This window comes from Scyliorhinus torazame, chromosome 1, assembly GCF_047496885.1.
Source record: "Scyliorhinus torazame isolate Kashiwa2021f chromosome 1, sScyTor2.1, whole genome shotgun sequence".
Taxonomy (NCBI): domain Eukaryota; kingdom Metazoa; phylum Chordata; class Chondrichthyes; order Carcharhiniformes; family Scyliorhinidae; genus Scyliorhinus; species Scyliorhinus torazame.
The window spans coordinates 255,036,651-255,051,289 of record NC_092707.1 but is presented as its reverse complement, the minus strand read 5'-3'; the positions used below and the strand labels follow the sequence as shown (position 1 = coordinate 255,051,289).

At 48.6% G+C, this 14,639-nt stretch overlaps 1 protein-coding gene across 4 annotated transcripts in view; it reads right to left on the bottom strand.

Annotated features, from left to right (window-relative positions):
• The window catches only part of adgb (androglobin), a 612,248-nt gene that overhangs the window by 425,083 nt on the left and 172,526 nt on the right, over positions 1-14,639 (bottom strand). For all 4 annotated transcript variants that reach the window (XM_072504722.1, XM_072504733.1, XM_072504728.1 and 1 more), the window contains 2 exons: positions 5,877-5,963; positions 1,162-1,343 (listed from right to left, as the gene is read on the bottom strand). In XM_072504722.1, coding sequence (XP_072360823.1) covers positions 1,162-1,343; positions 5,877-5,963 — 269 coding nt within the window. The remainder of the gene's footprint in view (positions 1-1,161; positions 1,344-5,876; positions 5,964-14,639) is intronic.

The window sequence follows — 14,639 nt, the reverse complement described above, 5'->3', positions numbered from 1 at the left end:
GGCCCAGGTGACTTATCTATTTTCACACTTTCCAGGATTGCTAACACCTCCTCCTTATGAACCTCAAGCCCTTCTAGTCTAGTAGCCTGAATCTCAGTATTCTCCTCCACAACATTGTCTTTTTCCTGTGTGAATACTGACGAAAAATATTCATTTAGCACCTCTCCTATCTCCTCGGACTCCAAGCACAACTTCCCACTACTGTCCTTGACTGGCCCTACTCTTACCCTAGTCATTCTTTTATTCCTGACATAGCTATGGAAAGCTTTAGGGTTATCCTTGATCCTACCTGCCAAAGACTTCTCATGTCGCCTCATGGCTCTTCTTAGCTCTCTCTTTAGGGCCTTCCTAGCTAACTTGTAACTCTCGAGCGCCCTAACTGAACCTTCATGTCTCATCTTTACATAAGTCTCCTTCTTCCTCTTGACAAGTGTTTCGACTGCTTTAGTAAACCACGGTTGCCTCACTCGACCACTTCCTCCCTGCCTGACAGGTGCATACTTATCAAGGACACGCAGTAGCTGTTCCTTGAACAAGCTGTACATTTCCATTGTGCCCATCGCCTGCAGTTTCCTCTCCATCTGATGTATCATAAGTCTTGCCTCTTCGCATCATAATTGCCATTCCCCCAGATATAACTCTTGCCCTGCGGTATATACCTATCCCGTTCCATCACTAAAGTAAATGTAATCGAATTGTGGTCACTATCACCAAAGTGCTCACCTACCTCCAAATCTAACACCTGTCCTGGTTCATTACCCAGTACCAAATCCAATATGGCCTCGCCTCTCGTTGGCCTATCTACATACTGTGTCAGGAAACCCTCCTGCACACATTGGATGTTGCTGAACCAGGAACTAATTTATGTCAGTGAGGACTGATAGGTAAATGGTATTCGATGCAGGTAACAGAGTTTTGGATGAGTTCATATTTACACGGGGTGTAAGGTGAGCGGTCAGCCAGGAGAGAACTGCAATAGTTGAGTCTAGAGGTAACAAAGGCATGAATGAGAGTTTGTGAAGCAGAGGAGCTGAGGCAGATGTGCAGACAAGCAATGTTACATAGGTGAAATGAAGCAGTTTTGGTGATGGAGAGAAGAATGAATTTGGAAAATCAATTCAGGTGGCAACTTAATTTTGAAAAGAAATACAATGGATGTACCTTTGGTAACTTTCTCAGCTGGTTTGACGCTTGCACTTTCCACTGTTTCGTCATGCTCCTTTATAGTTTTATCTGTTGACTCCACTGGTGACACTTTGGCTATGACAGGTTCATCATTTACAAAGTTGAACTCTGGCACCATAGTCTTCAGAAAGGACCAGGTTCTTTCAGACTGCTCATACCTGGAAGAAATTTGCCAAAGATAAATTGTATACATTGGGAACACACAAGAAGCAACTTTCCAAATTTACATGTCTTAACATATAAAGGTATAAAAAATCTTGTCTACATTTTAAAGCACCTGCACAGACTGAAGAGCTAATTCTGAAGAAATTGAAACTCTCACTAATTAAAGGTTGAAATAAATATCTTTTTGGGTGCCTGTTGAATTGAGGGATATGGGGGATGGGTGAGAAAATGGAGTTAAGTTCGATAATCAGCCATGTATTAATTATGACAGGACAGGCTCTGGAGGCCATTGGTCTAATCCTGTTCCTATATCTTGTGTTCAAGCACAAAACACTGGCAAGTTTCCTACTTGTCTATGTCATGATATTCAAACACACACATCATGATAGACAGACCAACAGACAAATCAGCACACACAACACGACAGCCAATCATAGACAAGGACAGAGACAGTATAAGAGAAGAAACACGACACCTGGTGGCCAGTAGATCTGGAGACCAGGACAAGGACAGGACCTGATTAACAACACACTCAGGGAGTCACCACGTGCAGAGTATCAAGACAGAACTGTAAATAACATGTTAGAATAAAACAGCGTTGTACCAAATACAACCGTGTTGGCTCATCTGTACATCAGAGCACCCAACACCACAGTCTAGGCTTTACTGGCCTATTCATTGGAGCCCCTGCATGGCAAGTTTATCAGAAACAAAGTTGGAAATCTCCAATTCTAAGTCAGTGGCTTACCACTTTGGGTGCAATTAATAAGCCAGTTTTTGCTGTTCATTCATGCATTGTGTAATATTTGGGCCTGCTGGGTTCAGGTATCTGGGGCGGGATTCTCCGACCCCCCGCCGGGTCGGAGAATCGCCGGGGGCTGGCATGAATCCCGCCCCCGCCGTTTGCCGAATTCTCCGGCACCGGATATTCGGCGGGGGTGGGAATCACGCCGCGCCGGTTGGCGGGCCCCTCCTCGGCGATTCTACGGCCCGCGATGGGCCGAAGTCCCGCTGCTGGAATGCCTGTCGCGCCGGCGAGAATCAAACCACCTCTCTTACCGGCGGGACAAGGCGGCGCGGGCAGGCTCGGGGTCCTGGGGGGGGCGCGGGGCGATCTGGCCCCGGGAGGTGCCCCCACGGTGGCCTGGCCCGCGATCGGGGCCCACCGAGCCGCGGGAGGGCCTGTGCCATGGGGGCACTCTTTTCCTTCCGCCTTCGCCATGGTCTCCACCATGGCGGAGGCGGAAGAGACCCCCTCCACTGCGCATGCGCGGGGATGCCGTGAGCGGCCGCTGACGCTCCCGCGCATGCGCCGCACAGCAAAGTCATTTCCGCGCCAGCTGGCGGGGCACCAAAGGCCTTTCCCGCCAGCTGGCGGGGCGGAAATCAGTCCAGCGCCGGCCTAGCCCCTCAAGGTGAGGGCTTGGCCCCTCAAGATGCGGAGACTTCCGCACCTTTGGGGCGGCGTGATGCCGGACTGATTCGCGCCGTTTTTGGCGCCGGTCGGCGGACATCGCGCCGATATCGGAAAATCCCGCCCCTGGTTAGCAAGCCCACCTCAGGTAAGGTGCTCTTTCCAAGGGCCGGTGCAGACTTGATGGGCCGAATGGTCTCCTTCTGCACTGTAAATTCTATGACCACCAGCAAGACGCACGATTGGACCATGGGGGTGGGGGTGGGGGGGGGGGGGGGTGGGGTGAAGGAGGAAAGAGAGGGTGAGGGTGGTAATGGGGGTGAAGAGGGTGAGGGTGGTATGGGGGTGAGGGTGGGGGCGTTGTTGACACATGTGTCATGGGGGACAGCAACTAATCGGGGTCTCACTTCCCCGCCTGGGGCCGACTTCCACCCCAACTTCCTTATCCTTTGGGCTGCCAACATATTTGGGGCCCGCCTCTGCTGCGGTGAGGGGCCGCAGGTCCAGCAGTCCACCTCCAGTTTTCTCCCACTCCCGGTGGTTATGGGTGGCCTACTCCTGGGGGGGACGAGGGGAAACAGAAAATGACAATGTCAGACAGTCCGACACATGCAGCCAGGAGGTGGGTAGCTGGTGGTTGCAGGAGAATGAGGATGAGAAACATACCAGCCATGATCGAATGGCAGAGCAGATGCAAAGGGCCGAATTTTGCCCCTACATCTTATGGTCTTATAAGAGTCACTTCCACATGAGCAACATACAGCCCAGCAAACACAGTCATGCAATGGCTGGCCAGTTGAATGCTGGTGGCTTCAGTGGCCAGGGCACCCGACCAGGGCGGCCGATATTGGTGCAGGGTGGGGTTTTGGCCGTTCTCTTGATAGGGAGGGGGGTGCCACGTGTGTGTGGGACAGGGGTTGGTGCCAGGGGCACTGTGCTGCCTACTCACCCTGGCGGCCCTTCAGAGGTTGTGCTGTTTTTTCCTGCACTGCAGGCCAGTCCAGACGGTGTGACTGGTGGCGCTCACCGCTTCTGCCCAGGCATGGTGAACGGGGAAGGCTGGCAGGCTCTTTCCCGGGCCGGGGTACAGGATCGCCCGCCTCTCCTCCACAGCGTTCAAGAGGGTCTCCAGCTCGGCGCCTGTGTAATGTGGGGCCGCGTACCTTGCTGCCATCTTGTTGGCTGGGATGATGTATGTGGGGAGTGAAGTGTGTATATGTGGCTGTAGCTTGTCAGCCTCCTGAGTGTCAATCGCGAATCCGGCGAGTCCCGCACCATTTCCCATTGGAATCAATTGTGTTCCACGTGGCACTGGTGCTAACCCCTTGACAGTCACTGAATCGGTCCAGGTGCAGCACCAGGTTTGCTGTCGTGAAGTCCACAAATCCTGCCCCGGCATCAACACTTAGTCTCCGGAACAGAGAATCCAGCCAGATGTCTTCTTGTCATCACTTCAGAAGAGGATATCCTAGCTTGGCCTTGCAACCTGGGGGAGAACTTGCAGGGAGGCATCGTTAAACTATGGGGTCATCCGATGTTTTCCTCTGTCATGGTGGTAGCAGCCTCCTGAATTTGGTCTTCAGGGCTTCCAGAGGGATTCTGGAATCCTTAGGTCTGCCAAAGGGTTGTAGGGATCTTGATGTCTGCCACAGGGGTTTTCAGCATTGTTGCTGGGGCAATCCTTAGCAACAAGACAGCACTGCATACAGGGCTGGTAACTCTGTAAAGTTGGCACTGCCACCTACAGTTGAATCACGTGATGCTACCAACGGTGTCTTGATGCCTGCCCCGCTCATCAATTAGACAGGCTCTGCGTCTCCAGGTACTCAACTGGCCAGCCATCGCTGGACTGTGTTTCGTGGGCTCAATGTTGCTCATGAGCAAGTGACTCCAATAAGACCGTAAGATATAGGAGCAGAATTAGCCCATTCGGCCCTTCGAGTCTCCTCCGCCATTCAATCATGGCTGATTTGTTTCTCATCCCCATTCTCCTGCCTTCTCCCCATAACCTCTGATCCCCTTATTAATCAAGAACATATCTATCTCTGTCTTAAAGACACTCAGTGATTCAGCCTCCATAGCCTTCTGCGGCAAAGAGTTCAACAAATTCACCACCCTCTGGCTGAAGAAATTCCTCCTCATCTCAGTTTTAAAGGCTCGTTCCTTCAATCTGAGGCTGTGCCCTCGGGTTCTAGTCATTCCTACTAGTGGAAACATCTTCTCCACATCACTCAATCTAGGCCTCTCTGCATCCTGTACGTTTCAATGATATCCGCCCTCATCCTTCTAAACTCCATCAAGTACAGACCCAGAGTTCTCAACCCCTCCTCATATGACAAGTTCTTCAATCCTGGGATAATTCTTGTGAACCTCCTCTGGACTCTCGCCAAGGCCAGCACATCCTTCCTTTGACATGGCACCCAAAACTGCTCACAATATTCCAAATGGGGTCTGACCAGAGCCTTATACAGCCTTAGCAGTACATCCCTGCTCTTGTATTCTAACCCTCTCAAAGTAAATGCTAACAATGCATTTGCCTTCCTAACTGCCGAATGAACCTGGCTCCTGCTTCCAGGGCTGCCACTGTGACCCGCCCCATCCAAATAACATTTACTCACTTTATTTTACCTCCGAGATATTCATTGAAAATAACAACTCGTATTGTTTAATATGTTTAATTTTACAAAACATAACAAGGCCCTTCATGGTAACATTATCAAAATTTGTTACCAAGTCAAAGGGCAATATATTAGACCATCAAAAGTTTGGTTAAGAGGTAGATTTAAGAAATAACTTGGAGGAGGAGAGACAAGTGGAGAGTCTTAAGGAGGGAATTCCAGAGTTTAGGGTCCAGACCACTAAATGTATTACTTCCATGGCAGGGCAAAGGAAATGGGAATAAACGGTCTGCCAGAGTTGGAGGAAAACAAAGTTTTAAGAGGTGTGCCAGGTAATATTGCCATCCACAATTTCTAGACTATATGGCAAATTATTACACAATACTTTACAAATGTATTTCAAATGTAACATCTGCCTTGTTTCTGACACACAAGTTAATAAACTAATTGATTTAAGTTGGAAACTCAAAATAAATGTTTTCACAGGTACTTACCGGAGTGGGATGATCTCAGGATGCCAGCCTGTCAGAGCGTGTAATACTGTGAACTCCCCCAGTTCTTTCTTTCCTGCCATGTTCATGCTGTTAACACACAATTGGAGCCCATGGTATTACCAGAAGTAGCCATTGGTAAACTTGACTTCAGCAGCAAATGGCAGGTAAGAGAGGTGAATCTACTGAGGTTGCTGCTGTTTAGCCAACTACTAGCTGAAAATACAGCCTCACTGAATGTATCCTGGTTCAAATCTTTCATTAATAATGGTGAATAAAATGACATCAGTTGCATTACTGAATTTCAGTTGTGATTTAGTGGGTAGCAGCCTCGCCTCCGAGCAAAGATTGTGGATCCATTCCAGAAACTTGAGCACCAAAAAATCTAGACTGACATTCCAGAGCAGCACAAAGGGACTGCTGCACTGTCAGAAGTAATGTCCTTTGGATGAATTTTTAAAATGAATCTCCACCTGCCCTTTTGGTGGTCATAAGAGCAGGGTAGTTCATCCAGTTTCACTCAACCAACATGACTAAAACAGATTATCTAGTCATTGTCACTTAGATATTTGTAGAGTTTTGCTGTGCCAATGGTGGGCTGAAAGGAGGGGGGCTACAAGAGACCCCAGTTGAAGGCGTGGAGAGTAGAGCCTCCTTCTCAATTATGAACATGAGGAGATAAAAAGACTCTGTCAACTCGTTGGGTTTATAAACTGAAAAATGCGAGGGTAAATTTTCACCATGCTTAGAGAATAAAGAGGGTAGGAACAAGGTATTAAAGCAAAATAACCCACAAATATGGGGAAATACAGCACATGCAATATTTTGTGTATTATTGTGAGGACTGCCAATTAATCACCATTAACATTTGTGATTGGAACATTCAGCTATTTCAGAATAATTGTTTAAACACATGTTAATCATGGAAGTTGCATTGCGAGTATCTAGGTAGGAATAAGTATTTTACCGTACGATCACTTATGTCCACCTGAGATGGCAGTCGGGGCTTAGTTTAATGTCTCAGTAAACAGACAGCGCCTCCGACATCTCAGCACTCCCCGGGGTACTCCAGTATCTGTCTGTAATTGTGCTCAACAATCTGGGGTGGGTCTTGAACTCATACATCTGACTCAGATGCAAGAAAACTATCACTGAGCCATGGCTGACACCTATTTATATTGTGATATGGTAAACATATTCCAGCCTGCCTCAAGCCCATTATGAATTATACTGTGTCTAAAATTGGAGGTTATGGTTTAAATTAAATAATTATTTTGTAAAGTTGCTGACTTTTGATCTAACTAATTGGAAGCAACATGAGTTCAAATCCCTTTTCACACTATAGCTCAGTCCTTCAAGACCAAGGTGCTTGTGTTTTTTCGTGGGATTTGCTGACTCAGTTTTCAATATTCAAATGGCATCTTCGCACCAGTCATTTCTTAAAAGCTTATAGTCATTTGCATGAATTACTATTTCATTACATGAAATACACCCCGGTTATACTACTGTACAGTCAGTATGGTACACCCCTGAATCTACGATACTAATCGACTTATAGGAGTAACCAGCACTAGTATACCTGAGAGAATATTTAAGGCAGGACCCTAAACTTGAAACAGTAAGTTTTGATGGTGTGTTCAATATAACAACCAGAAAGTCCTGCTTTAGGTTGCTTGATCTAATGAGTCTATCCTTGGTCCAACAGGGTTTTCCCATTGTCAAGAGAAGCAGAAACAATTGGCTCTGTGACAACCAAGAGGGACAGATCATGAAATTTAGCAATACTGCAGGAATTGTGGAGTAGGAGGTTTGGCTTTGCTGGCAGTATCTGAGTATGGGCATCTCCCTATCAAGATCTCAACACTCTATGAAAGGGGGTTGGATTCTCCGGTCGCTGAAATCGTGTTCGGTGATCGGCCGGAGAATCAAAGTTCCCGACTAAATCAGGGGCAGAGCCGATTCGCGATGCTCCACTCTCTCCAAAGTGGCCTATCGACGGCCTCAGGACGTTGCCTGAGGCCCGGCCCCGATGCTCCACCCCCCAACCAGTCGAGTTCCCGACGGCGTGGGTCTCTCATGGTCTCACCCATCGAGAACTCGGCGTGGCGGCTGCGGACTCAGTTCAGCGCCGCCACAGTCGGAGGAGGGCCGATCCGCGGGCAAGGGGGACTCTGTCAGTGACTGGGGGCACTGTGAGGGGGGTAGCCTGGGGCTCTCGAACTAGCCAAAGGGGGGGCATTATTTTGCAGGCCGGGACGGCGATTGGTCGGCACCATGTTGCACGGCACGTCTGCTGTAGGCTGCCGCCGTGCAAGTGCGCGACCACGGACCCGGCAATTCTCCAGGCCGTATTGGCAACTAGAGCCGGGTTCCCTATGCTGCCGGCATGCTAGCCCCTAACTACACGGAGGATTGGTGGCTGTTTTGCACCTCAAAATCGGAGAATCCAGTCCAGGGTTTTTCAAAGTCCAGGTTGTGACCTGTGGGTGGGTCGTTGGTGAGTATTGGGAGGGTCACGGGAGATCGGTCACGCCATTCCCATGGTGATCCCGATCGCGAGAGAAGCACCCAATGGCTGCTACCAGCTTTTACACTGAGATTTGTGGCCACTCCCACCTTTTAAATTAAAGTAAATGAGGCTGTGTGGAGTCTTCCAGCCAGAGGCAGCAGCAGAGAACAGGTCATGAGTCCAGCACGCACACCTGGCGTCAAATGCCCTCCATGTAGATGCTTTTGGCACCAAATCACGGAGAGGAGTTGCTTTCATTTTCCAGCTACTAGCAAGAGGACTGTGAACATGGATTGTTGTCTTAAAAGTAAAAGACGGTCAGAGACTCAAATAGGCGGCAGCACTGTGGCACAGTGGGTTAGCCCTGCTGCTTCACGGCGCCGAGGTCCCAGGTTCGATCCCGCCTCTGGGTCACTGTCCGTGTGGAGCTTGCACATTCTCCCCGTGTCTGCGTGTGTTTCGCCCCCACAACCCAAAGATGTGCAGGGTAGGTGGATAGGCCACGCTAAATTGCTCCTTAATTGGAAAAAATGAATTGGGTACTCAAATTCTTTTTAAAAAGAGACTCAAATAGGCAGTGTACCTATTGGACAGGATCTCACAGCTGAATCTGCTGGAATGATGCTCAGCAGAATCCAGGGTAGGACACAGCAGTACTAGCTCTGTACAGAACTCTAGGGACTCTAGTTAACTGCCTACGAAGAAGAAAATTATCTCGGGAACAAAGCAATATAAAGATGATTTCTTGAAGTATGATTTTATCAATTATGCCAATGCAAATAAGGATGCAAAGTCCATGTGTGTTATATGCAAGGGCAAAGGAGAGACGTTTAAGATTTTGAAAGAGAAGCGGTGCGTGAAAAATTCCTTTTGAGGTTGAGACCCCAGAGTCAGTTATTAACTTAGAGCTGACTCAAAATTAAAAGATGACACTGCTGTAACTGACCTGTGGTACCACATAAAAAACATGCCAAAATTCACTGGGGCTGTCAGCATTCTGGAGTAGCATCTACCTGGAGTATCCAGTGTTGAGCAAAACAAGAATTTTGTTGCTAGTGCCCTTCACAACGACCTACATGTGTGAGGTTGGATTTTTCCCGTTTTCACAAAGGTGAAGATAGCACAAAGGAGCTGGCTGAAGTCTGCATCTGATATGGGCATTGCCCTTCCTCCTGCAAACCTGATTAGAGTGAGATCTTGAGGACCAAACAGGCTCCCCTTTCGCATTAAAGGTAAGTGAACAGAGCGTGTGCCACAAAGGTTGGCCAGCATGGGTCGCGAAGGTGGGCTAGCAAGGTTTCAAAGGTCGGCCGGTTGGCATAAGTCGGTCCCTAGAAAAATAGTTTGAAAAAACACTGCTCTATGGTTAAAGAAATTTCTCCTGCATTCCATACTAGATTAGTGAGCTTACACTTTTGGACTTCCCCAAAAGTGAAAACATGCTCTTTACATTTATTCTGTCAAACTCTTTCATAATCCTAAAGACCTCTGCCAGGTGATCTCTCCGTTTTCTCTTTTCTAAAATAAAGAGCCACAGCCTATTTAGTCTTTGCGCCCTCTCAGCTCTGGTGCCATGCTTGTAACTCTTTTTTATAACGTTGGTTACTGTTACGACCTCTTTGGGGGCCAAGGACTGTGCTCTATACGATTCTCCCCTTACACAGCTGAGTATGAACTCCCCTGGTAATTGGGGGCAGGGTTTCCACTTAGCAAGGGGAAACTGCTCAGTATAAAAACCCTGACCTTGGTGCAGGTCGTGAAGAGTGGCCCTTCGGGGAGATAAGCTATAGTTTTGTTATTTTGTGTATACCATAATAAACCTGTTGTTCATTTCTACCCTACCATGTGTTCCTGTTGTCTCTCTTGTTCGGTTCTACAGTTACTATATCCTTTTTGTAACGTGGAGACCTTTCTCTAAGCAGGCCTTAACAAAGAAGAATTCATTGTGTGTGGCAGATGAGTATTTTTGGAAACTGTGACCATAAGGCTCATCAGACCTGGAGTGGCATTTACTGGGAATGGGGCCAGTGGATTCGCAATGACTGCAAAGGCCACATCCTACACACTTCTGATTCCACTGCCCTTCTCGTGGGGAAATCCAATATCTTATTTCATTAATGGCTTGGCAGTACTTGCCAGGTGCTTCTGGCTATAACTGTCTTTTTCCAAACAGATATTCATAAATTAATTTTTGGAAATTTTGACATAGAAATATACAGAGAAAATAGAAGCAGGAGGACACCATAGAACATAGAACATAGAACAATACAGCGCAGTACAGGCCCTTCGGCCCACGATGTTGCACCAAAACAAAAGCCATCTAACCTACACTATGCCATTATCATCCATATGTTTATCCAATAAACTTTTAAATGCCCTCAATGTTGGCGAGTTCACTACTGTAGCAGGTAGGGCATTCCACGGCCTCACTACTCTTTGCGTAAAGAACCTACCTCTGACCTCTGTCCTATATCTATTACCCCTCAGTTTAAAGTTATGTCCCCTCGTGCCAGCCATATCCATCCGCGGGAGAAGGCTCTCACTGTCCACCCTATCCAACCCCCTGATCATTTTGTATGCCTCTATTAAGTCTCCTCTTAACCTTCTTCTCTCCAACGAAAACAACCTCAAGTCCATCAGCCTTTCCTCATAAGATTTTCCCTCCATACCAGGCAACATCCTGGTAAATCTCCTCTGCACCCGCTCCAAAGCCTCCACGTCCTTCCTATAATGCGGTGACCAGAACTGTACACAATACTCCAAATGCGGCCGTACCAGAGTTCTGTACAGCTGCAACATGACCTCCCGACTCCGGAACTCAATCCCTCTACCAATAAAGGCCAACACTCCATAGGCCTTCTTCACAACCCTATCAACCTGGGTGGCAACTTTCAGGGATCTATGTACATGGACACCTAGATCCCTCTGCTCATCCACACTTTCAAGAACTTTACCATTAGCCAAATATTCCGCATTCCTGTTATTCCTTCCAAAGTGAATCACCTCACACTTCTCTACATTAAACTCCATTTGCCACCTCTCAGCCCAGCTCTGCAGCTTATCTATATCCCTCTGTAACCTGCTACATCCTTCCACACTATCGACAACACCACCGACTTTAGTATCGTCTGCAAATTTACTCACCCACCCTTCCGCGCCTTCCTCTAGGTCATTGATAAAAATGACAAACACCAACGGCCCCAGAACAGATCCTTGTGGTACTCCACTTGTGACTGTACTCCATTCTGAACATTTCCCATCAACCACCACCCTCTGTCTTCTTTCAGCTAGCCAATTTCTGATCCACATCTCTAAATCACCCTCAATCCCCAGCCTCCGTATTTTTTGCAATAGCCTACCGTGGGGAACCTTATCAAACGCTTTGCTGAAATCCATATACACCACATCAACTGCTCTACCCTCGTCTACCTGTTCAGTCACCTTCTCAAAGAACTCAATAAGGTTTGTGAGGCATGACCTACCCTTCACAAAGCCATGCTGACTATCCCTGATCATATTATTCCTATCTAGATGATTATAAATCTTGTCTCTTATAATCCCCTCTGTAAGGTTTTCGGGCAATTCGGCCTTTTTGGAACTGCCCAAGAATAAAAACTCAGAGACTGTAAACTGACTTTTCAGCCAAGAGAACAGAACCAGTTTTCCCAGCAGGCTTGGTCTGCTGAACTGAGTAGGGACATAAGTACATAAATATTTACAAACCCCCCCCTAGGAGCTACAAGGAAGAAGGAGCCAGACAACGAGATAACATCAAAACACAGACAAAGGGGCACGGGAATACACAGGAGGCTCGCCTGCAAGCAGGACAATGGGATGGTCATAGCCCCATGCAAATGTAAATGACCTGGCCTCCACCAGAGCAGAATCCAATTAACACCCCATCAACATAGCGAGGTGAGAATAGCAGCCATCTCCGGAGCAGCTGGAAAACACTGAAATTCTCCACAAAAGAGCCTAACCTCGTTATCCTAGAAAACAGACTGTCTGGGTTCAGTATATTGCGCTGGAAAAGCCCCTAGAAGATCAGCGGTAGAAAAAACCAAGTTGGAGGCGGACCTGGGAGAGGTACTCCAATCTTGACAGAAGCTACCGGCAGAAACTCACTGGGAGGAGGGGGGCGGAGCCAGCGCCAAATTCAAATCGCGGACGGTAGGAAAAAAACCATGTTGGAGGCGGACCTGGGGGAGGTACTCCAACCTTGACAGAAGCTACCGGCAGAAACTCACTGGGAGGAGGGGGGCGGAGCCAGCGCCAAATTCAAATCGCGGACGGTAGGAAAAAAACCATGTTGGAGGCGGACCTGGGGGAGGTACTCCAACCTTGACAGAAGCTACCGGCAGAAACTCACTGGAAGGAGGGGGCGGAGCCAGCGCCAAATTCAAATCGCGCAGGTCTGCCTAGCTGGAAGGGGCGGACCTGCGAGGAATACCCGGAAACATACAGCTCTGACCGGCTCAAAGGGGGCGGGACCAGCGGGAACTTTAAATCTTACCTTTTTCAATGCAAAAGGGGCTGGCCGATCACAGGACAAAGCCAGGTAAAACAATATAAAAGGGGCTGTGTTTTCGATTGGGGGTCTCTTGGTTCTTGGCTCGACCTCTGCACCCCTGACTTGACCTCTGCAGCCTGTGACCGTAAGTACCCTGCAGCAGCTTGCGAAACTCCCTTGACTTTAATAGTGGTTGAGGCTTTGGGGAAGGGAACTTGATGTGTGTTTTGTGCTATTGCTAAAACTGTGTAACCATAAGATTTTTCGTTGTGTCCGTTATAGTACTTTTTGAATAGACTTAGTTTGTGTTAGAGTTTACGATTTTATTATATTTTCTTCTGTTGATGATTTTGACCTGGGTTTTGCAATAAACCTTGATTTGCTGATAATTGGAGTCGTTTAAATTCTTCAATCTTTCACCAGCGATCTCTGACCAAGTCATTGTTAAAATATTCCTCACCTTAATTCCGGGTTTAAGAATCAAGGGTCATCTTGAGCGATTCACTCAGGACAGACTGCTGGTTAGGTAATAAACAGCAGTGTCCTATTCTCTCTCTTGGGAAAGCTACTCTAGCGAAGTAGGAACCGGGTGGGTGTTGCACCACCGGCAAGAGAGAGAATCACCTGGGTATTGGTAGGGGTCTGGAGATCTGTGTGATATAAGCCTCAGGCTGCCGGTTAGGGATAAACGGCAGGCTTGATTCAGTGCTCTCTTCAGTGGAAGTGTCCCAGTGCGGCATCCCCTGGCCTCTGAAGTTTCAGTGCCAGCTGGAGAGAGACACACACAGATACTCAAACCCCAGATATCGGCCCAGTAGTGGAGTAGCAGAGACGGCACCCTCTACAATGGCGACCGCGGCAGGACCCCGGTGGTTTGGAGTATGTGACTTGGCAGAGGGGGTGAGGGAACGAAGCAAAATGGAGGAGAGAATATCCTCGTATTTGTGGCAAAAGGTCAACCTCACCAAACCTTGGGTTTCAGAATTAATCAATGCGGAGCAACCGGTAATGGCAGCGGCTGCATGGACAGAAAGCAAGGCGCACAAAAGGCACTTGGAGAAGGCAGTTTGGCTGGTTTGCCTGTCCGAGCAGGTAGTCAAGACAGAGGATAGGGTCGAAGAGTTAGAGCAGGAGTTGAGAGAAGTGAGGGCCAGCGCAGGGGACAGCGCTAGCGCAGCGGAACGACTGCGGGAGGAATTGGCAGAAATTAAACAGGACAGCGCGAGCGTAGCGGAACGACTGCGGGAGGAAATGGCAGAAATGAAACAGGAAAGCGAGTCTAACCGGTGTGAGAAGGACTATCTCCACTGCCAGATAGTGGAGGGTAAAGAAAAGGAACGGAGGCTCCAGGAACTCTATGCTCGGAGTACAGAGCAGTGTAGGAAGCTGGAGGGGACGTTCCGGGACATCCAGGCAGCGTACCGAGTGGCTCGCGAGGAAGTAGGGGACTGTGCCCATGGGCCGTGCCAGGCAAGAATAACGGAGTTGGAGGAGACCTTGTCCAGGTTCAGGGGACAGATACACCTGGTAGGTCCAGGGGGGTTCCCTAGGGGCAAGGTGCTCCTCGCAGCGGATGATTCCCCAAAGGCCAAGGGGAATAGACCGCCTCCTGAGGCACCGGGATTGTGTCCGGGCCGGCAGGGGGGGATCGGACTGCACGTTCAGGGGCAAGTCCAAGGGGGGTCGGCAGGGTACCCCCAGCTGGCGGCGTGTCCGCCTGGTTTCGTATGTGGGTCCCCATGGGATG